Source organism: Carcharhinus amblyrhynchos, chromosome 26 (genome assembly GCF_965287045.1).
Source record: "Carcharhinus amblyrhynchos chromosome 26, sCarAmb.v2.hapA, whole genome shotgun sequence".
Taxonomy (NCBI): Eukaryota; Metazoa; Chordata; class Chondrichthyes; order Carcharhiniformes; family Carcharhinidae; genus Carcharhinus; species Carcharhinus amblyrhynchos.
In genome coordinates, this window is record NC_137349.1 from 41,695,848 (window position 1) to 41,717,035 (window position 21,188).

At 44.9% G+C, this 21,188-nt stretch overlaps 1 protein-coding gene across 4 annotated transcripts in view; it reads right to left on the reverse strand.

Moving 5' to 3' along the window:
• LOC145358803 (tropomyosin alpha-1 chain) overlaps nt 1-21,188 on the reverse strand; it is a 110,865-nt gene that overhangs the window by 17,523 nt on the left and 72,154 nt on the right. For 2 of the 4 annotated variants that reach the window (XM_080213107.1, XM_080213109.1), the window contains 6 exons: nt 20,108-20,225; nt 16,789-16,859; nt 15,315-15,390; nt 10,388-10,450; nt 9,628-9,697; nt 4,681-4,960 (listed from right to left, as the gene is read on the reverse strand). In XM_080213107.1, coding sequence (XP_080069233.1) covers nt 4,878-4,960; nt 9,628-9,697; nt 10,388-10,450; nt 15,315-15,390; nt 16,789-16,859; nt 20,108-20,225 — 481 coding nt within the window. In that variant the 3' untranslated portion in view covers nt 4,681-4,877. Of the gene's footprint in view, nt 1-4,680; nt 4,961-9,627; nt 9,698-10,387; nt 10,451-15,314; nt 15,391-16,788; nt 16,860-20,107; nt 20,226-21,188 lie in introns of those variants that run through there. The other 2 variants (XM_080213110.1, XM_080213108.1) reach the window with 1 other exon arrangement.

Consider the following 21,188-nt stretch of genomic DNA (forward strand, 5'->3'; position numbering starts at 1 on the left):
CTCCCCATTAAACCTTCTACCAATTATTTTAAAACTTATGCTTTCAGATTAGATCCTGCCTATCCACTCAAACTAGGCCCCTCAGTTTTACACAGTGAAGGTGCTTTGTATATGGATTTTCAAATTACTTTTTAAAGGGTACCACTTTGTGTCAAATTTGAGAACACGTGAAATCAACATCTATTAATTTAAACATTGGAGATCCTTGTATTTAGTGTGGTAAATCAGTGTGTAAATGGCAAATTAAGAGGGAGAATGAATGACTCAATGAATTAACTATATCAGACATTGAAAACATTGAGTACATGGGTCTGATCATTAAAAAAATCCTTCTGATACCTCATGGTAAGGTTATATAAGGCATTGGTGAGGCTGAATTTAGAGTATTGTGTACAGTTTTGGTCACCTAGTTACAGGAAGGATGTAAATAAGGTTGAAAGAGTGCAGAGAAGGTTCACAGGGATGTTGCGGGGACTTGAGAAGCTGAGTTACAGAGAGAGATTGAATAGGTTAGGACTTTATTCCCTGGAGAATGAGGGGAGATTTGATAGAGGTGTATAAGATTTTGATGGGTATCGATAGAGTGAATGCAAGCAGGCTTTTTCCACTGAGGCTAGGGGAGAAAAATACCAGAGGGAATGGGTTAAGGGTGAAAGGAGAAAAGGGAATATTAGGGGGGGATTCTTCACACAGAGAGTGGTGGGAGTGTGGAATGAGCTGCCAGATAAATGCGGGGTCACTTTTAACATTTAAGAAAAACTTGGACGGGTTCTTGGATGAGAGGGGTGTGGAGGGATATGGTTCAAGTGCAGGTCAGTGGGACTAGGCAAAAAATGGTTCGGCACAAACAAGAAGGGCCAAAAGGCCTGTTTCTGAGCTGTAATTTTCTATGGTTCGATTGTATGGGTGAATTAATGAAGTGGATCAAAAGGAGACAGTAAACAGCAATGGTTTGGAGGTTACAGGTATTCTCAGTATGAGCTGCAAAGGCAGAGGGAATCCTTAAACCAGCTTCACTTCACACACAGCCAGTTTTAGGCTTAGCTATCAGTGTTGCTCTGAACTCACTGGGCTGCATTCTTGCTGGAATCCAGGGTTTGTAAGTTTAAATCTCGCTCCAAAAACACAAGTACATAATCTGACTGCACCCTCAGTGAAATACTGAAAGGGTGCTACACTGTCAGAGGTGCAGTATTTTGAATGAGAAGTTGAATGGAGGTCCCGTGTTCACCCTCAGCTAACTGTAAAAGATTTCACATTACTATTCAAAGAGGAACAGGGGTCTTTTCCCTGCTGTCTTGGTCAATAATTGACATTTATTGTTCAACCTTGAATGCACAGACACATATAACCATAGAACCCGACAGTGCAGAAAAAGGCCCTTCAGCCCATCGAGTCTGCACTGAACACAATCCCACCCAGGCCCTACCCCCATATCCCACCCACTAATCCCTCTAACCTACACATCCCTGGACACTAAGGGGCAATTTCTTAGCATGGCCAATCAACCTAACCCGCACATCTTTGGACTGTGGGAGGAAACCGGAGTACTTGGAGGAAACCCACACAGACACGAGGAGAATGTGCAAACTCCACACAGACAGTGACCCAAGCCGGGAATCGAACCCGGGACCCTGGAGCTGTAAAGCAGCAGTGCTGACCACTGTGCTACTGTGCCACTCAGACTCCCTCCGGGATACTGCCTTTAGTTTAGAGCACTGCATCTTAGGAAGGGTGTGTTGACGTTGGAGAAGGTGCAGTGTAGATTCACTCGAATCACACTCTGACTTATGGGATCACACCATGAGGGCACGTTCCATAATCTCTCAACTCCAAAGTACTCAAACCAAGTTTAAGAAGTGACCTGAGGTACTTAAAATGTTAAAGCATCAACAGGAAAGATAGAAGTGATTTTCTCTGTTGGGGAAGGCTAGGACAAGGGTGCATAAGTTTGTTAGAGCCCCCACCCCCCCCTCCCAATTGTTAATTAGGGGTTAATGATCAAGAGAATCAGGAATATGGACCTGCTTCACAGCTCCAGGGTCCTGGGTTCAATTCCTGGCTCGGGTCACTGTCTGTGTGCAGTTTGCACATTCTCCCCGTGTCTGCGTGGGTTTCGTCCAGGTGCTCCGGTTTCCTCCCACAGTCCAAAGATGTGCGGGTTAGGTTGATTGGCCATGCTAAGAAATTGCCCCTTAGTGTCCAGGGATGTGGAGGTTAGCGGGATTAGTGGGTAAATGTTTAGGGATATGGGGATAGGATCTGGGTGGGATTGTGTTCGGTACAGACTCGATGGGCCTGCTTCTGCACTGTAGGGTTCTATGATAAAAACAGGATGAAGCAAAGACAAGCCATGAATTAATGGAATGGTGAGCTTACTACGCAAAAACTAGTTTCCAACTTTTCCTTCTGTTACAAGGTAATTGAACTAAGACACTACGTAAATGTAGTTTTTATTTCCTTAAATTCTATCCAAGTACCAATTTTCATTCTAGTGCTGAGTGCACGCAAACCTATTATGGATAACATTGGAATAGTTTAGGTTAGAGGGTCATTAGATTGGTTCCACTGGTCGGCGCAACATCGAGGGCCGAAGGGCCTGTACTGCGCTGGAATGTTCTATAACCTCTTTCATCCCCATTATACAACGCACAGGAGACGCAAGTACGTTGAGTTGTCGTTAGCTCACTTGCATCCCTACATCTCGAGTCACAAAGGTCGTGGGTTCCAGGTCAACTCTGAGTCTGGGCATAATCTAAAACAAACTAAAGACTTAAACATGATATTAGAGGGAGTGCAGTGACATACAGCTCCTGATTGGGAAGTTAAACTCTCTGTTCCTCCCTCCAGATATTCCTTGACCCACTGTTTGAAATATTTTCTGTTATTGCAGAGGGAAGTGCTCTATCACGGGAGGTTCGATCCCAGCCCACCTGTCCATCTTGGTGTAGTTAGTGAATTGTGAAGTTTTTGCATTATTTTTGCAGTTTAGATCGGAGTTGAGGAGGAACTTCTTCACTCAAAGGGTGATGAATCTCTGGAATTCTCTGCCCGTTGAAGTGGTGGAGGCTACCTCGCTAAATATATTTAAGTCACGGGTAGATAATTCCCCTGTCTATCAGGAACCTAAGGGGAGAAAGCAGGAAAGTGGAACTGATCCACTTCAGATCAGCCATGATCTTATTGAATGGCGGGGCAGGCTCGAGGGGCTAGATGGCCGACTCCTGCTCCTATTTATGTTCTTATTTAAAGTACAAAGACTGGTCCTGGACAACATCCTTTCCTCAAAGGATATTGTAAAAAAAAACACATATGCAGGAGTCTGCTTATTCCTGTTTGTGGCATTTTATTAAACACAGAAATACGTTATATTGCCTACTCAATGTCAAAGTAATTCCATATTGATGGAATAGATGAGGATGTTTCCTCTCGCGGGGGAATCTAAAGCTTGGGGGATAAACGAGGAAATCTCTATTCAAGATGAGGAGGAATTTCTTCTCAGTGTTGTTAATCTTTGGAGTTCTCTTCCCCAGAGAGTACTGCATGTTGAGTCTTTGAATATATTCTAGTCCGAGTTAGTCAGATTTTTTGATTGGCAAACGAGCCGAGGATTATGGAGACAGAAAGTGGAGTTAAAGCCACAATCCAATTAGCCTTAATGGTACAGAATGGAGCAGGTTTGATGGGCCAAATGGCCTTTCCTGCTGCTTTTTTTTTGAAACAACCTCATGTTCTAGATTGTTGCAACTAAATGAGAGATGAGATCCAGTTTATTTAAATGGGAAATAAAATAAATGTTGGGGATGGGACAGTATCTATGGGAAGAGTGTTAACGTTTATTTTTATTTCTGATTTCCAGTATCTGCAATATTCTGCTGTAATATAAATGGGAAATCCTCTCTGTGGCTCAGTGATATAACCTCGCCTCCAGTCCTGAGGGTGTATCTGAAGCCCCATCTGCCCTCTGAATGTAGACAGAAAAAAAATCCCAGGACCTTACTTCAAAGACAACCAGGAGGTCACCGTCTGTGTGGCGTTTGCACATTCTCCCCGTGTCTGCGCGGGTTTCCTCCCACAGTCCAAAGATGTGTGGGTTAGGTTGATTGGCCATGCTAAGAAATTGCCCCTTAGTGTCCAGGGATGTGTAGGTTAGAGGGATTAGTGGGTATAATATGTGGGGGTAGGGCCTGGGTGGGATTGTGTTCGGTGCAGACTCGATGGGCCAAAGGGTCTCTTTCTGTACTGTAGGGTTCTATGATTCTATGAATTCTTTGCGCCTCTTGATTAATATTTATTCCTCAAACAACAATTAAAGAGACAATTGTTTCATTATTACACTGCCATTACTTGTTGGGAGGAAGCTCCATTTGGAAAAAAAACCATGGAATAAATACAAATCTTTAGTTGCGTGTGAAAAATAATAATAAATCGACTGGAGATGTGAAGGTGCTTTCTTCAATTAGGAGAATTAATTAGCTTTCTGCTTTCATTTATAGAATGGCAGATGAGAGAGGTCAGTTAAAATCTAGACAATCTCCAAGTATTCAATTTGTAATTCCCGTATTATCATATTTGAATCATTATTCAGTTACTCATTTGGGAGTCAGTGCATCAAGTTTAATACTTTCCACAAAAGAAACCAAAATATACCAGGAAGAGAAATACAAGCAGACAACAGAGGAAACTGACAGCAAGAGAGTCCCAGCTTTATTTTCACACAAGGAAGTTGAACAGCAAGGGTAACAGAGAAGCAGAACTGATGTAAATCGTCAAATTATTACAAATTAAACAGGAACTCAAAAGAAAATTAAAAGATGTTAAAAAAACGAGTTCCGAGGAAAAATTGACTGGAGGAGGGCGAGGCGGGAGAAGGTCATTTACAAAGATGTCATGTCATTGAGGGCATGGTCTAACTCCTCACTGATGGCTTTATACTTCAGCTTCTGGGCATAGAGCTCGTCTGGAGGTGGAGGGCAGCCAGAAGAAATGACCGAGCGATTGTGATGGAGAAAGAGAGAGAGAGATCGTGTGGTGATGGGATGAACGTGATGTTTGATGGAAAATGAAAAAAAGGTGTGGTGAAAAAAAATGAAGGAAGCAAAAACAAAAGAGAGAGAAATTATTGGAGTAAAATCAAAGCAAGACAAGATATTTTAGGACAATATCAGAATAGTTATTGACATTGGATTCAGAAAAAAATAAATCTACCAGAAATTAATGAAATGCTGCAATAACCAGAGAGATTTGCTATTGGACAATGTTCCCCAAGGCAGAGTCAACAAGGTATGGTAGCAAAAAGATCGTTCTGTTCCTGTCAGAGTTGTATTTTCTTCTTACGAGCAACATGCTACAAACAGCAAAGTCTCTCAATAGGTTCAAATATTTACAAGCTCAAGTTTATCAACTGACTTGATCGCATCCTTACAAAACACCAAGTCGCAGTACAGGATGTAAGTATTGCCAAAAAAAAGTCATGCTGTCAAAGTTTTTCATCATGTACTCATCAGGACAGATTCTCAAGAATACCAAATCTCAAAAAGGGAGCACCTGGATGAAAAGAGGGTGCGGACTGGTTGGACAATTGATTCCAAGTGATCAAAACATTGCCATAAGAAAGCTCCAGGGAACTATCATCCCCAATGCTTTTGTTTAATTTTTAATGTCTGGACATGTTCCCTTTACCTGCACCAGATGGGACCCTGAGTGCGGATGTCTGTAGCTTTGAGTGAACTGCATTGCGAGTTCCACTGACAATCTTAAATTGGTTGTTGATGTAATTCTTAGCACAACCAGGATTGTTCACAAATTTGTACCTTTTCTCATGCAGTATACACTGCTGCTCACTTTGAAATTTTGGTATTCTTGTATCTGTCCTGGTGAGTGTAAAACAAAAGTCTTCAACAGCATCTCTTTTATTCAAAATTACCATACCCATTCCATAGCAACATTCACCCCTTTTCTAAAGCAAGGTCAGTTCCATGGTTGATCCAAGTCAACGATGCCTTCAACATTCAACTTCCATCCAGCCTCCCCAATTTCTCCATTCTGTTAAATACTTATATTAAGTTGACTTTTCTCCGCATCTTAGCTAGACTGTAACATTGCGTTCTGCACTCTCTCCTTCCCTTCTCCCCTACCTATTTGACGATAGGAATGTTTTTGTCTGTATATCGCACAAGAAACAATACTTTTCACTGTATCCCAATACACATAAACAATAATAAATCAAATCAAATTCCCCTGACACTGGAGATCAGATCATTGTGGATCTGTGCACTCTAAGGCCTATCAGTGATCAGACCTGGACATCGTTCTCTCATTCTCAGCAGCGCATCCTGTAGCTTCAGTAGGATCGGAGAGATTTGGAACCAAAACATCCCTTTTGTTTTGTTCATTACCACCTCACACTACACAGGTCGGAGTCCACTGGTCACTTTCAGAAGGTCATAATGGCATAGGAGGCCATTCAGCCCTTGCCTGCCCATTAGTCCCATTGCCTGGTTTTCAATATCCTTTCCCTCGCCACACACCCCAAACTCCCACTCACTAACACATCCTGCCCAGCAATTCCATTTCACAAAGAACCAATGGTTTTCCCTTTGGACAGAGCTGAGCCTCGTTTACACCGAATGTTAGACCACCAACCACAATGGTACTAGCCACAGAGTCTGTACACAACATTGACACACTTAAGCTTCGCCTTCCACTTTATCTTGTGGAGGAGGGTGGGGTACATTGCAAAGACGAGGATGTATTACTACCGCAGACCACCCAGTGTGCCAGGCTGGGTTGGCAACTGATGAATAGAGTCAGGAAGAGTGGGAATGTCAAGACTGAAAGGACTTGTCCATATTTTGGGCGCCGCACCTGCGCAAGGATATTTTGGCCCTGGAGGGAGTGCAGAGGAGGTTTACTAGGCTGATACCGGAGTTGAGGGGATTGAGCTATGAGGAGAGGCTGAATAAACTAGGCTTGTACTCGTTAGAGTTTAGAAGAATGAGGGGAGATCTCATTGAGACGTATAAGATGATGAATGGGATGGATAGGATAGAGGTGGAGAGACTCTTCCCGCTCAAAAAAGACAGTAGGACTAGGGGGCACAGCCTCAAGATAAAGGGGAGGCGGTTTAGAACGGAGTTGAGGAGGAACTTCTTCACTCAAAGGGTGGTGAATCTCTGGAATTCTCTGCCCGTTGAAGTGGTGGAGGCTGCCTCGCTAAATATTTTTAAGAAGCGGGTTGATGGGTTCTTGATAAGAGAGGGGATTAAGGGTTATGGGGAGAGGGCGGGAAAGTGGAACTGAGCCACGACAGATCAGCCATGGTCTTATTGAATGGCGGGGCAGGCTCGAAGGGCTAGATGGCCTACTCCTGCTCCTATTTCTTATGTTCTTATGTTCTTATGTTAACTTTCCCCATTATATCCAATGTGAATCTCTATCAAAAGGGCTAGCACAAACCCAATGGATCAAATGGCCTCCTCCTATGTCATCTATGAATGAGAACTCAAACACAGCAGCTGGAGGAGGGGGGGGGAAGTGAAGGAACCAAGAGCAAAAATCAGTACAGCACAGGAACAGGCCCTTCAGCCCTCCTATCCTGCGCCGATCGCACTGTCCGATCTAAACCAACTGCTTCTATCCCTCTATTCCCCGTTTGTTCATGCGTCTTAAATGTGGCTGACGTAACTACCTCAACTGGCATTGCATTCCGGGCCCCCATCACCCCCTGTGTAAAACATTTCCCCCACATATTTATACTGAATCTTCCCCCTCCTTATCTTGAACATCTCTGGAATTCTCTGCCCGTTGAAGTGGTGGAGGCTGCCTCGCTAAATATATTTAAGACGTGGGTTGACAGATTTTTGATAGGCGAGGGGATTAAGGGTTATGGGGAGAAAGTGGAACTGAGACATGACAGGTCAGCCATGATCTTATTGAATGGCGGGGCAGGCTCGAAGGGCTAGATGGCCTACTCCTGCTCCTATTTCTTATGTTATGTTGTGTCTCCTTATAATTGTCATTTCTGTCCTACCAAAGCTTCCAACTGTTCACCCTATCTATACCCCTCAATTTTATAAATTTCTATCAGGTCACTCCTCTGCCTCCACCTTTCTGGAGAGAACAATCCCAATTTATTCAATCTCTTATAGCTCGGCACAACACTGAGGGCCAAAGGGCCTGTACTGTTCTATGTTCTCTCCTCATAGCTAATACCCTCCGTACCAGGCAACATCCTGGTAAACCTTTTCTGCACTCTGTCCACATCCTTCTGGACCAGAATTGGGACACAATATTCCAGATGCGGCCGAACCAACATTTTATACTCGGTATTCCGTCCAATGAAGGCAAGCATGCTTTCTTCACCACCTCTGCTGCCACTTTTAAGGATCTGTATCCCCAGCTCTCTGTGTCTCTACGGTCCAGATGGTTCTCTCATTTATTGTATAGCTCCCACCTGAATTGGATCTATCAAAATTAAAGTTGAGAGACAGATATTTCTGTCTGACTTATTGAGCTTCTAGCTACCGTTCATTGCAATGAATGAGATCAACAGCAGTAACTGGCACATAGGAAATTCAAACCGCACACCGAGCCAGGTTAATATCAAAAAAAAAGACAAGACCACGAAAACGGGAAGTCACAATTCAATAACCTCCCCCATCAGGATTCTGTAAACATTTCTTATATAATCTTTGCAACATTTGAACAACTTCCTGGTGAATGGAGGAGGGGAGGGCATTTCTGGAGTTTTCTTCGAATAGGGAATGGGAGCGTTTCTCTGGAAAAGGAGTGTGTGCGCCTGGGAAAGCTCAGGAACAGCAAGGCAGGTCGAAAATGAACTGTCATGCCGGACTTAATGATTTCCCACAGCTGATTCCATCAGCGTATAAATCTACGTGGGAGGGAGAATAATGATGGTTTAAAATAAAGACAAAAATAAACACTGCAGGGGTTTTAAAAAAATCCAAGTCACCAGGGTACAAAAAAGGTACAAAACTGCTTTCAACACTTCTCAAAATGATATCATCAGGAAACCAATCCCTTGTTAAGAGCTGTTTCTTACATGGCCCTGACCACACAGGGTGGTCTGGGCTCAGTATACAGCAACACAGAACAAACTGGGCTGCTGTAACGTTCAAATACTCAGCATCTTATTACAGTTCTCACATGAGATGAATCAGTGGAGGGAGGGAGGGGAGGAGCGAGAGAGAGAGAGAGAGAGAGAGAGGGGGGGAGGGGGGAGGAGCGAGAGAGAGAGCGCGCGCGAGGGAGCAGCGAGAGAGAGAGAGAGGGAGAGACAGAGAGAGAGAGAAAAAACTGGTCAGAAGGAAAAAGGAGACAGAGGGAAGAGAGGGACAAAAACCCCCTGAAAACATTACAGCACACCAACAGGCCCTTCAGCCCACCAAACCTGCACCGATAGGTGATGCCTTTCTAAACTAAAGAGAACTAAAGAGATAAGATCGGCGCAACTTGTGGGCCGAAGGGCCTGTTTGTGCTGCAGTTTTTCTACGATTTCTCTATGAAAAGAGAGAAGAAGAAATACTGAGACATAAGAGATCAAGAGCCAGACAGACGATAAAGAAACTGGTTGGAGGAGTTATTGAATCAATGAGAAATCTGTACCTTCCAGGTCATCGATGGTCTTTTCCAGTTTGGCCACAGTCCTCTCAGCAAATTCCGCACGAGTTTCCGCCTGGGAATCAGAACCCGGATCAACAGGATTATTGAAAAAAAAAAGGATCAAGGGACAAAAAGGAAAGATGACAATCATTTAAAACAGGATTAGTTAAAAACAGTGATGGTACTTTGAAAATGGGTGTGGGGAAGAGGTGTGCAGTCAAAAGGCAGGCTGGGCTCAAAAAGGAGACACTCTGCTAAAAGATAAGATCCGTGTCGGCACCCAGAAGGTTAACCTCGACACTGCCAGGGTTAATCAGGCAATTAACAGGCTGGGTCTCTGTTAGTTTAATAATTCAGTCTTTATTCTTAACCTCCCAATCGGAGGTTACATTTCAAAACACCTCTCACCGACATAGTAAATTAACAACTTAATCACCATAAGATGCTAATTCTGTTGGCACAGCAAAAATTGCATAATACCAGTTTACAAAATACTTCAAACAAAACCCCATTCTGCAGATAAGTGAAGTACGCTGGGTGGGAGAGAAAGAATGATAAACATGGCGCAGATAAGAACTGTACACATTCAGAAACCTTCGTGACTCTAACAGATAACAGCAGCAGACTTATTAACCCAACTGGCTGAGGAAGGAAAAAATGTTCATTTAAAAAAAAAATGAAGGAATAAGATTCACCAGATTCAGATGTCAGCCAAGATTATAGAAATGGGATTCCATTAAATGAGCACTGATTCAGGACCTACCTCCTTGAGTTTGTCAGTCAGAATCTTGATCTCATCCTCATACTTGTCTTCCTTCTCTGAGTACTGTTAACAAAAAGTCCCATTAGCATCAAGACTCGAGTAATCATCATCCTCTTAAACCCAATGACCAGAAATCAAAAGGAAATTCCATCATTTTCTATCAATTCGAAACATGCCGTTCTCACCTCGGGAGCAGGAACAGGTCATACATGATGGCCTACTCCTGCTCCTATTTCTTATGTTCTTATATAAGAAACATATAAGATGATTAGAGGTTTAGATAGGGTGGACAGTGATAGCCTTTTTCCTCGGATGGAGAAAGCTAGAACGAGGGGGCATAGCTTTAAATTAAGGGGTGGTAGTTATAGGACGGATGTCAGGGGTAGGTTCTTTACCCAGAGGGTGGTGAGGGATTGGAATGCCCTGCCTGCTGCGGTTGTAAATGCGCCTAGTTTGGGGGCGTTTAAGAGATCCGTGGATAGGTTTATGGATGGAAAGGGATTGGTTTAGGTTAGAGGGTCATTGTTTTTTAACTGGTCGGCGCAACATCGTGGGCCGAAGGGCCTGTTCTGCGCTGTAATGTTCTATGTTCTATACAGCCCCTCGATACTGTCCTGTCATTCAGTTAGAAGATGGTTAATCTCTATCTCAATTCTGCTTACCCAATTTCAATCCATGTCCCCCAGTAACTCTCACCTAACAAACATCTATAGATTTTAATCCTGAGAACTCAGGTGAGCCCAATGGTGGTGAGGTGTGGATGGGAGAAGTGTTCTAGGTTTCCAAAACCCTTCGCTTGAAGAAGCACTTCCTGTTTTCACTTAGTTATTCGGGGAGATACCAAAAGCACCAAATCATGATGCCTCCAACCCATTTGTCATAGGATCATAGAGCAGAAGAGGCTCTTCAGCCCACTGAGTCCACACTGACACAGTGGAGAACTCCCACCCAATCCCACTGCCAGCACTTGGTACATCGTAGCATTCAGGCCTAAGGGCCAAGTGTTCATCCAGATACTTTTTAAAAAGAGGTCGCTCCCTGCCGGTGACTAAATGGAATTGGTTGGAGGATACAGGAATAAATTAAGGGATTGCCGGATATTGACAAGTGGGCGGATTCTCTTAACCCATCTCAGCACAGTTGAGAACCTACTCTGTGACAACTGGGTCACACACCCACCCACCCACCTGTGGCAGCATTGTTTCAAATTTCCCATCACGTAGCAGAGAGGGAGAGAAATAAATCTTGAAGAGCAGTCTGGTGAATGATTCGCAAACTGTTTATTTTCCAGGAGTGAAACATTAAACAGCAATAAACCACAAATCATCAACTTTACTGAAAAATGACCAACACTGAAAAAAAAAGTGACTTCAATGTGCTTTGGACGGAGATAGTGAAAGGCGTGGTGTAAATTCTGTTTTTTTAAAAAATATATTTGTATTGAAGATCTTTCCCATTTTTACAAACAACTCAAGAACTGATGCACAACACCATAATCATTTCTCCACAAAACTGTACAGAGAGACGAGTGAACACAACACACTTGGATCAGATTATTCATTACAAACGGCACTTCAAAGATACAAAACAATGAAAGGATGTTTCAGAGATTAGGCAGAACAGGATAACAAGATAAAGCCATGAGTATGTGGCATAACGGTGCTTACACAATACTAAAGACACAGCCACATAACTTACATTCGGATTTTCAGAGTGACATACTGTCATTGTGTATTCATGATGTGGAGATGCTGGCATTGGACTGGGGTAAGCGTAGTAAGAAGTCTCACAACATCAAACCTGTGGGACTTTAACCTGGTGTTGAGAGACTTCTTACTGTATATTTCAGCCAAAGGAGAACAGGATATTGACACAGGTATAGGAAAGGTTTATCAGCTAAAAGATTCTCACACCGTGTGTAGGTGTGCACCATTGCATACTTCCCCATCTCCACTGCTGTTTGTAATTTTTATTAATGATCTGGATGAGGGTATAGTTGGGTGGATTAGTAAGTTTGCTGATGACACCAAAGTCGGAGGTGTGGTAGATAGTGATGAAGGGTGTCATAGTTTGCAGGAAGACTTAGACAGGTTGCAGAGCTGGGCCGAGAGGTGGCGGATGGAGTTTAATGCGGAGAAGTGTGAGGTAATTCACTTTGGTAGGAATAACAGATGTGTCGAGTATAGGGCTAACGGGAAGACTTTGAATAGTGTGGATGAGCAGAGGGATCTAGGTGTATGTGTACATAGATCCCTGAAAGTTGGGAGTCAAGTAGATAAGGTTGTTAAGAAGGCATACGGTGTGTTAGCTTTTATTGGTAGAGGGATTGAATTTCGGAGCCGTGAGGTCACGTTACAACTGTACAAAACTCTGGTACGGCCGCACTTGGAGCATTGTGTACAGTTCTGGTCACCGCGTTATAAGAGAGATGTGGAGACACTGGAAAGGGTGCAGAGGAGGTTTACCAGGATGTTGCCTGGTATGGTGGGAAGGTCTTATGAGGAAAGGCTGAGGGACTTGAGGTTATTTTCATTAGAGAGGAGGAGGTTAAGAGGTGACCTAATTGAGGCATACAAGAAGATCAGAGGGTTAGATAGGGTAGACAGTGAGAGCCTTTTACCTTGGATGGTGATGGTTAACACAAGGGGACATAGCTTTAAATTGAGGGGTGGTAATTATAGGACGGATGTCAGAGGTAGGTTCTTTACTCAGAGGGTAGTAAGGGCGTGGAATGCCCTGCCTGCAGCAGTTGTGGACTCGCCAACTTTAAGGGCGTTCAAATGGTCGTTGGATAGGCATATGGATAACATTGGAATAGTTTAGGTTAGAGGGTCATTAGATTGGTTCCACTGGTCGGCGCAACATCGAGGGCCGAAGGGTCTGTACTGCGCTGGAATGTTCTATGTTCTATATCTGAAACCTCACCACACACCTCGCTGCAGTGGCACTATTCATATTAGTCAAGAGTAAAGAATATTATATAGTATACGTCACCACTAAATGCAAGGATAAGAAAAAATAAAAATCGCACAGCCCTATTGCCATACAACCTACCGAGCAACCTCCCCAAAACGCTAAAGGATATTGGACCACTAGGATTCAATTTTGATCCAGGAGCAGAAACAATGCGGGCAGTCTCCCGTGCCACCTTGCACCCTGGTGTAATGAGGTACAGTAGAATCAAATCTGACTTTTAAGCTTGGAATAATTAAAGGGAATCACCGGCGAATGCATTCTATTATAAAAATATAGGCGGCTCTTTTCCAAACAGGAGAACAGGTGAAGTTCGCTTCAGAGCTCATACATCAGATCATCGCCATCAACACGATAAATAACATCACAAAATCAAAATAAAGGCGCGTAACGAAGGGTCCAGGATTAGTGATCAACCACAGATTGTGACTCCAAATTATTGCCATCCACAGAGTTTACAAAGGCCTAAGCTGTAGTAAAATAGGCTTAAAGATCCATCAGCTGTCACCCTCAGGTAGCAGGATAAAGCAGCGCAAACTGCATTCAGATAGCTTCCTGACACTTTCCATCATCAGGGAAACCTCTTTGACCAAAGCTATGAAAACACGTGATTACCACTTGGGGGTGTCAGGCCTCGGAAACAGAATACAGCGTGCCCCTGCCCAGCTTTCAGGTCAAGATTAAGAAAACAGACAGCTCTCAAAACATGTAGCTCAGAGTTTGCCCTCAACTTCTTCTGGAAATCACCCGTCACACGGACCCTCCCCCTCGGGCCCCGGCTCTCCACACGGACCCTCCCCCTCGGGCCCCGGCTCTCCACACGGACCCTCCCCCTCGGGCCCCGGCTCTCCACACGGACCCTCCCCCTCGGGCCCCGGCTCTCCACACGGACCCTCCCCCTCGGGCCCCGGCTCTCCACACGGACCCTCCCCCTCGGGCCCCGGCTCTCCACACGGACCCTCCCCCTCGGGCCCCGGCTCTCCACACGGACCCTCCCCCTCGGGCCCCGGCTCTCCACACGGACCCTCCCCCTCGGGCCCCGGCTCTCCACACGGACCCTCCCCCTCGGGCCCCGGCTCTCCACATCGATCGGAATATCTGACATTCCATTTAGCTGATTTTCCAAGGATTGAAAGGTGAGCCTCAACGGAGGAAACTGCATCCTTGACAGTAAGGATCCTTTCCCCTGTTTCATCAAGCTTCTCATCAGTACTCTGCAGTTCAACTATCTGAGCGTTGAAATTCTGCACCAAAATTCAGCTGTAACCTTAAATCATACCGGCTCTCACTGTCTACAGGTAAGTCCCAGTCTCAGATAACCATAGACTCCTCTCCCCGTTGAGGGGGGAGTGCTGACTGGTAATGATTTAATCTGAGGATCACCAGAGTTGAAGAGAGGGGCAAAATGAATAACCTCATCTGGTGCAGAAATTGAATCCACATGGTTAGCGTCACTAAGCTACTCCAACCCGTCTACATCGCCTTCCACGTCACCGGGTCGAGAGCTCTCACACTGATCAAATCGCCGTACTGAGCACTTGGCTCCACCCCAGCTTCCTTCCAAGCTTCTTTCCAATGTTTCTTTCCTTTGAGGATTTTAGAACATAGAACATTCCAGCGCAGTACAGGCCCTTCAGCCCTCAATGTTGTGCCGTCCAGTGGAACCAATCTAATGACCCTCTAACCTAAACTATTCCAATGTTATCCAGGTGTCTAGCCAATGATTTTACTTTGCACTTTGTCTCAAAATTTAACCAGAAATCTTCCAGGGACGTTGTACAGAGTTTCCACTGTGAACTCACGGAAAGACAGCCATTCCCACGCTCACATCATGACACCTGCTGGGTTGTTTAAGTTCACTGCTCTAACTCTCTGCTCAGTGTTTATGAATTGGAGAAAAGCTCCATACCTGGGGAACAGTTTAGTAAAGGTGAACGCCAGTACGGAACCTCACCTTATCTGACTGAGCCTCCAGTGACTTGAGATTGTTGGTGACGTTTTTGAGTTCTTCTTCCAGGTCACTACACTTCCTGCAGAAAGAGAGACAAGAATGAGGAGTTCAGTGGTATTGTGAGTAACAAAAGCTAACACTGAATCCCACACCGCGGTCACTACGAGGCATACTTAATTCACCACACAAGGTGGCAAAGAATATTCTAGAATAAGAACAGGAAAACTGTTCCACATGCCGGTGGAAAATCCCCCCAAAATTTAAGGGAACAGGTTGGGTCATGTTAATAGATAAAATAAACCCTTCCCCCACCCCAAAACTAACATCACTGCCCATAAACTAATCTGAAGAAATCAGTGCCCAGGATGTGGATTATTTCAGAGATTTGACTGTATTATCTTGTGGTCTTGGATGCAAGATTGGGCGGAGAAGTGGCAGATGGACTTCAACACGGATAAGTGTGTAGAGTTCCATTTTGGCAGGACCAATGGGATGAAGGAGTACAATATCAAGGGTAGGAGTCTTGGCAGTGTTGAGGATCAGAAGGATCTTGGGGTCCAGGTCCATAGGACTCTTAAATCGGCCTTGCAGGTGGAGGATGTGGTCAAGAAGGCGTATGGTGTACTGGCCTTCATTAATCGAGGGATTGAGTTTAGGAGTCGGGAGGTAATGCTGCAACTTTATAGGACCCTTGTCAGACCCCACTTGGAGTACTGTGCTCAGTTCTGGTCGCCTCACTACAGGAAGGATGTGGAAGCTATTGAGAGGGTGCAGAGGAGATTTACAAGGATGTTGCCTGGATTGGGAGGCGTGCCTTATGAAGATAGGTTGAGGGAGCTAGGTCTCTTCTCCCTGGAGAGAAGAAGGTTGAGAGGTGACCTGATAGAGGTTTATAAGATGTTGAGAGGAATAGATAGGGTGGATTTTCGGAGGCTATTTCCCAGGGCTGAAATGGTTGCAACGAGAGGACACAGGTTTAAGGTGCTGGGGAGCAGGTACAGAGGAGATGTTAGGGAGATGTAAGTTTTTCACTCAGAGGGTGGTGGGTGAGTGGAATCGGCTGCCGTTGGTGGTGGTAGAGACGAACTCGCTGGGGTCTTTTAAGAGACTTCTGGATGAGTATATGGGATCTAATGGGATTGGGAATTACAGATAGTTCCATGGCCTGGTAGGTATGGTGTAGATGTGATCGGCGCAACTTGTGGGCCGAAGGGCCTGTTTGTGCTGTAGTGTTCTATGCACTTCAAGGCTCCTGGAAAGGTGATGTCTCATTAATGTAAAGCTCTCTTCTCGTGTTCATGGTTCACTTAAAACTATGAAAGGAGGCCAAAGCTGAAACATCCATGAAATAGTTTCACACGGTTAGGGTTTTGTTTCAGGTATATAAATCTGTGAACCAGAAGATGGAATTGAAGTAAGATAATGAATGGTCCTCATTTATAGGCAATGTTTCAGTCCATCCGTCAATGGGACTTACATCTCAGAGACTTCAGCACGTTCCTCAGCACGCTCCAGCTCCCCTTCCAGGATGACAAGTTTACGGGCAACCTGTACAGAGAGTACGTTTAGCGTAACGAGCTATCAGCAGGCATCGAAGATGCACAACATTCAAACGTGGTCTACTACTAGGATTGGGAGGCCAAATCCCACTTTAGTGCAGAATCACATTTCAGCACAGCAGCCAAATAACCAAGCTCACCTCTACCATGGGAATGGGAAGCTCCAGCCCAGTAAAGAGCAGCAGAGCAATCCAACCTCAGCTTCCGAGAGGACGGAGACACCAAACAACGGGAGAAAAATAATCAGGAGTCTTCAGAGTTAGAGGAACAGAGCCCAGCCTGGTTTCAGTCATAGCCAGAATATCGCTCCAATTGTTCACCTATGGTGCCCCCCCCCAAAAAAGGTCTACCCGTGGCCCCTTCCATTTCTCAAATAGATATTGTCCCCCCCCCGGTGACATCAACGGTACAGCATTAGTTTTCACATGTACACAGATGGCACCCAGCTCTCCACCCACTCCCCCACCAAAGCTCCACCGCACTGCCCCTGCCCACATCCTTACATCATCAGGCTGCTTATCTGAGATTCAGTCCTGGATGAGCAGAGAGATTTCCCCTCGTTAAATATTGGACAGACTCAAGCTATTGCCTTGGGAAGGCCATTCCATTCGTACCCGTTTTAGGCTGAACCAGTTTGTTACTGTGCTGTGGTATTTGGCCTGGAGAGGAGTTTCTATCTACTTGTCCATCAAATTACGATTGATAAATATTTTCACCTCTGTGGCACCACCAGACATGAGGACCCTGAACCTGTCTCAGTTTATAGAACCACAGAAAACTACAGCTCAGAAACAGGCCTTTTGGCTGTTCTTGTCTGTGCCGAACCATTTTTTGCCTAGTCCCACTGACCTGCACTTGAACCATATCCCTCCACACCCCCCTCATCCATGAACCCGTCCAAGTTTTTCTTAAATGTTAAAAGTGACCCCACATTTACCACTTTATCCGGCAGCTCATTCCATTCTCCCACCACTCCCTGTGTGAAGAATCCCCCCCCTAATATTCCCTTTAAACTTTTCTCCTTTCACCCTTAACCCATGCCCTCTGGTATTTTTCTCCCCTAGCCTCAGTGAAAAATGCCTGCTTGCATTCACTCTATCGATACCCATCAAAATCTTATACACCTCTATCAAATCTCCCCTCATTCTTCTACGCTCCAGGGAATAAAAGTCCTAACCTATTCAATCATCTGCTGCTGAAACCCTCATGTCTCTGTTCTGTCTAGACCACACTATTCAATACACTTGTGGTTGGATTCCCATTTTCTACCCTCAGGAAACGTGATATCATTCAAACACGGTTAGTTTAACGTCTGTTGTAGGTAAAATGTTAGAATCCGTCATCAAGGAGGAAATAGCGAGGCATCTTGAGGGGAATTGCCTGATAGAGCAGACGCAGCACGGTTTCGTTAAGGGGAAGTCGTGTCTGACAAATTTACTGGAGTTCTATGAGGATGTGTCTAGGGCGGTGGATAGAGGAGAGCCGGTGGATGTGGTCTTCCTTGATTTTCAGAAGGCGTTTGACAAGGTACCTCACAAGAGGTTATTGCAGAAGGTCAGGGGGCATGGAGTTGGGGGTAGGGTGTTAGCGTGGATAGAGGATTGGTTGTCAAATAGGAGGCAGAGAGTGGGGGTCAATGGGTGCTATTCGGATTGGCGGTTGGTGACTAGTGGAGTGCCCCAGGGGTCGGTGCTGGGGCCTCAGCTATTTACCATTTATATAGATGATCTGGAGGAGGGAACCGAGTGTATGGTGTCGAAATTTGCTGATGACACCAAGATTGGTGGAACGGCAAATTGCGCGGAGGGTGTGGAGAGTCTGCAGAAGGATCTAGATAGGCTGGGCGAATGGGCCAGGAACTGGCAAATGGAATTTAATGTTTAGGACGGTGCAGAGGGACCTCGGGGTCCTTGTGCATGAGTCGCAAAAACCCAGCTTGCAGGTGCAGCAGGTGGTCAGGAAGGCGAATGGGATGCTGGCCTTCATAGCGAGGGGGATTGAATATAAAAGTAGGGAGGTCTTGCTGCAGCTGTATAGGGCACTGGTGAGGCCGCAGCTGGAGTAGTGTGCAGTTTTGGTCGCTGTACTTACGCAAGGATATTTTGGCCTTGGAGGGAGTGCAGAGGAGGTTTACTAGGCTGATACCGGAGTTGAGGGGGTTGAGCTATGAGGAGAGGCTGAATAAACTAGGCTTGTACTCGTTAGAGTTTAGAAGAATGAGACATACAAGATGATGAATGGGATGGATAGGATAGAGGTGGAGAGACTCTTCCCGCTCAGAAAGGACAGTAGGACTAGGGGGCACAGCCTCAAGATAAAGGGGGGGCGGTTTAGAATGGAGTTGAGGAGGAACGTCTTCACTCAAAAGGGTGGTGAATCTCTGGAATTCTCTGCCCGTTGAAGTGGTGGAGGCTGCCTCGCTAAATATCTTTAAGACGCGGGTTGATGGGTTTTTGATAAGCGAGGGGATTAAGGGTTATGGGGAGAGGGCGGGAATGTGGAACTGAGACACGACAGATCAGCCATGATCTTATTGAATGGCGGGGCAAGCTCGAAGGGCTAGATGGCCTACTCCTGCTCCTATTTCTTACGTTCTTTATGTTCAATCTCCTGCCCATGTCTGGGCTCACATCAAGTCCAGCTCACCATCCCCTGCTTACTGATGTTTAGTCTCAGTTAATCTACACCATGATTTTTGAAAAAAATTTTCACCCTGGAGGTCTCCTTCTCTTTGTAATTTCCTCTAGCCCCAGATCACAGATATCTGCACTCCTCCAATTCGGACTGTTCAGCATCTCCAATTCTATATGCTCAACCATTGGTGGCTTATCTTCAACTATCCAGATCCGAAGGCTCACAAATCCCTCCCCAAACATCTCCTTCTGCTCCTCGACCAAGCTCTCAGCTGCCAGCTCAAATATTTCATTGTGTTAATCAGTATAAAAGTCCGTCCGATAATGATCCTCTGCAGCACCAGAACATTACTGGTGTAACTAAATATAACTCATTGAAGATTCCATGTAATCATGTACTTTCCAGTATGAGGAATCACCCAAAATGCACGATGTGCGCAAGTGTGTGAGAGAGAAGAGTTTCACTTGACTATTTTATGTCTTAAAGGGGGAATTGCAGTGTTGGTCACTGATCTAATGCTTTGTAATATTTGTTATAGGGATCCAATTGGTTCAATGGTTAAAGAGTCCTGAAGATCACAAGAGGAAGACTGTTGGTGCTCACCTCCTCATACTTGCGATCAGCCTCTTCTGCAATGTGTTTCGCCTCCTTCAACTGCAGCTCTTGAAGCTCCATTCTTTCCTCATCCTTCAGCGCACGGTTTTCAATAACCTTCATACCTCTAGTGAGTAAAAATAGCAGAGATTGAATGGGATAAATTAGCACTAGAAGGATTGAGCTTTAAAAACAGATGAATTACAGAATTGTTGCAGCGCAGAAGCCATTCAGCCCATCACGTCTACACCTCTCTAACTGAACAACTCACCTCGTCCCACCTGTCTCCAAAATCCTGCACATTTATCTGAAAAGGAACAGAGTCTAATTTCCTTTTGATTGAACCCACAGTCCCCAGGCAGTGCATCCCAGACCTTAACCACTCGCCGTGGAAAAGATTTTCTTCATGTTACTTTTGCTTCTTTGGCTAATTATTTTAAACCTGTGCCTCTCATTCTCAATCCTTTCACGAGTGGGAAAAGTTTCTCCCTGTATACTCATCAGTGTGGTCTCAACCAGTGTAAAAATGGTCAAATGGAATCGGATGAAGAATAATATTAATACAGCCCATCAAAGGAAGGTGGCAAGGCACTGAAAATAGCACAGGCTGAGGATTTGAGTACCCTGTCACAACTGTGCTCAAAACCAATGGAATCCCCAATCTAATTGGACTCAATATCAAGAGACATCAAGTCAAAGAATGCATCGAGGATATGCTTTCCCATCAGAAGCTGCAGATTGAGATTTGACCCAGGATAAAATGAATTTCAGCCCATTTTACAAACCAAACAAAATTATATCAAACATTGAAATCGGCCATTTGGCTCAGTTGGTCAATAGTAGGGCCATCCCATCTCTCGTATAACCCTCTCAGTCTATCCTTCTATTCCCTTATCCTCAGGTCTTTATGCAGCTTCCTTCCACCTGAATCCTTTGGAAACCAGGGCTAGTCCGCAGTGATGGAAAGGAGATGGCCATGGTCACTTGGGCTTTTAAAGCAGAATGCTCTGTAAAGGCTCTTTAAAGGCACATGAGCTACACTCAAGAAAACTAAGCCACTGAACGAGAGACTTTCTAAACTATAGAATCA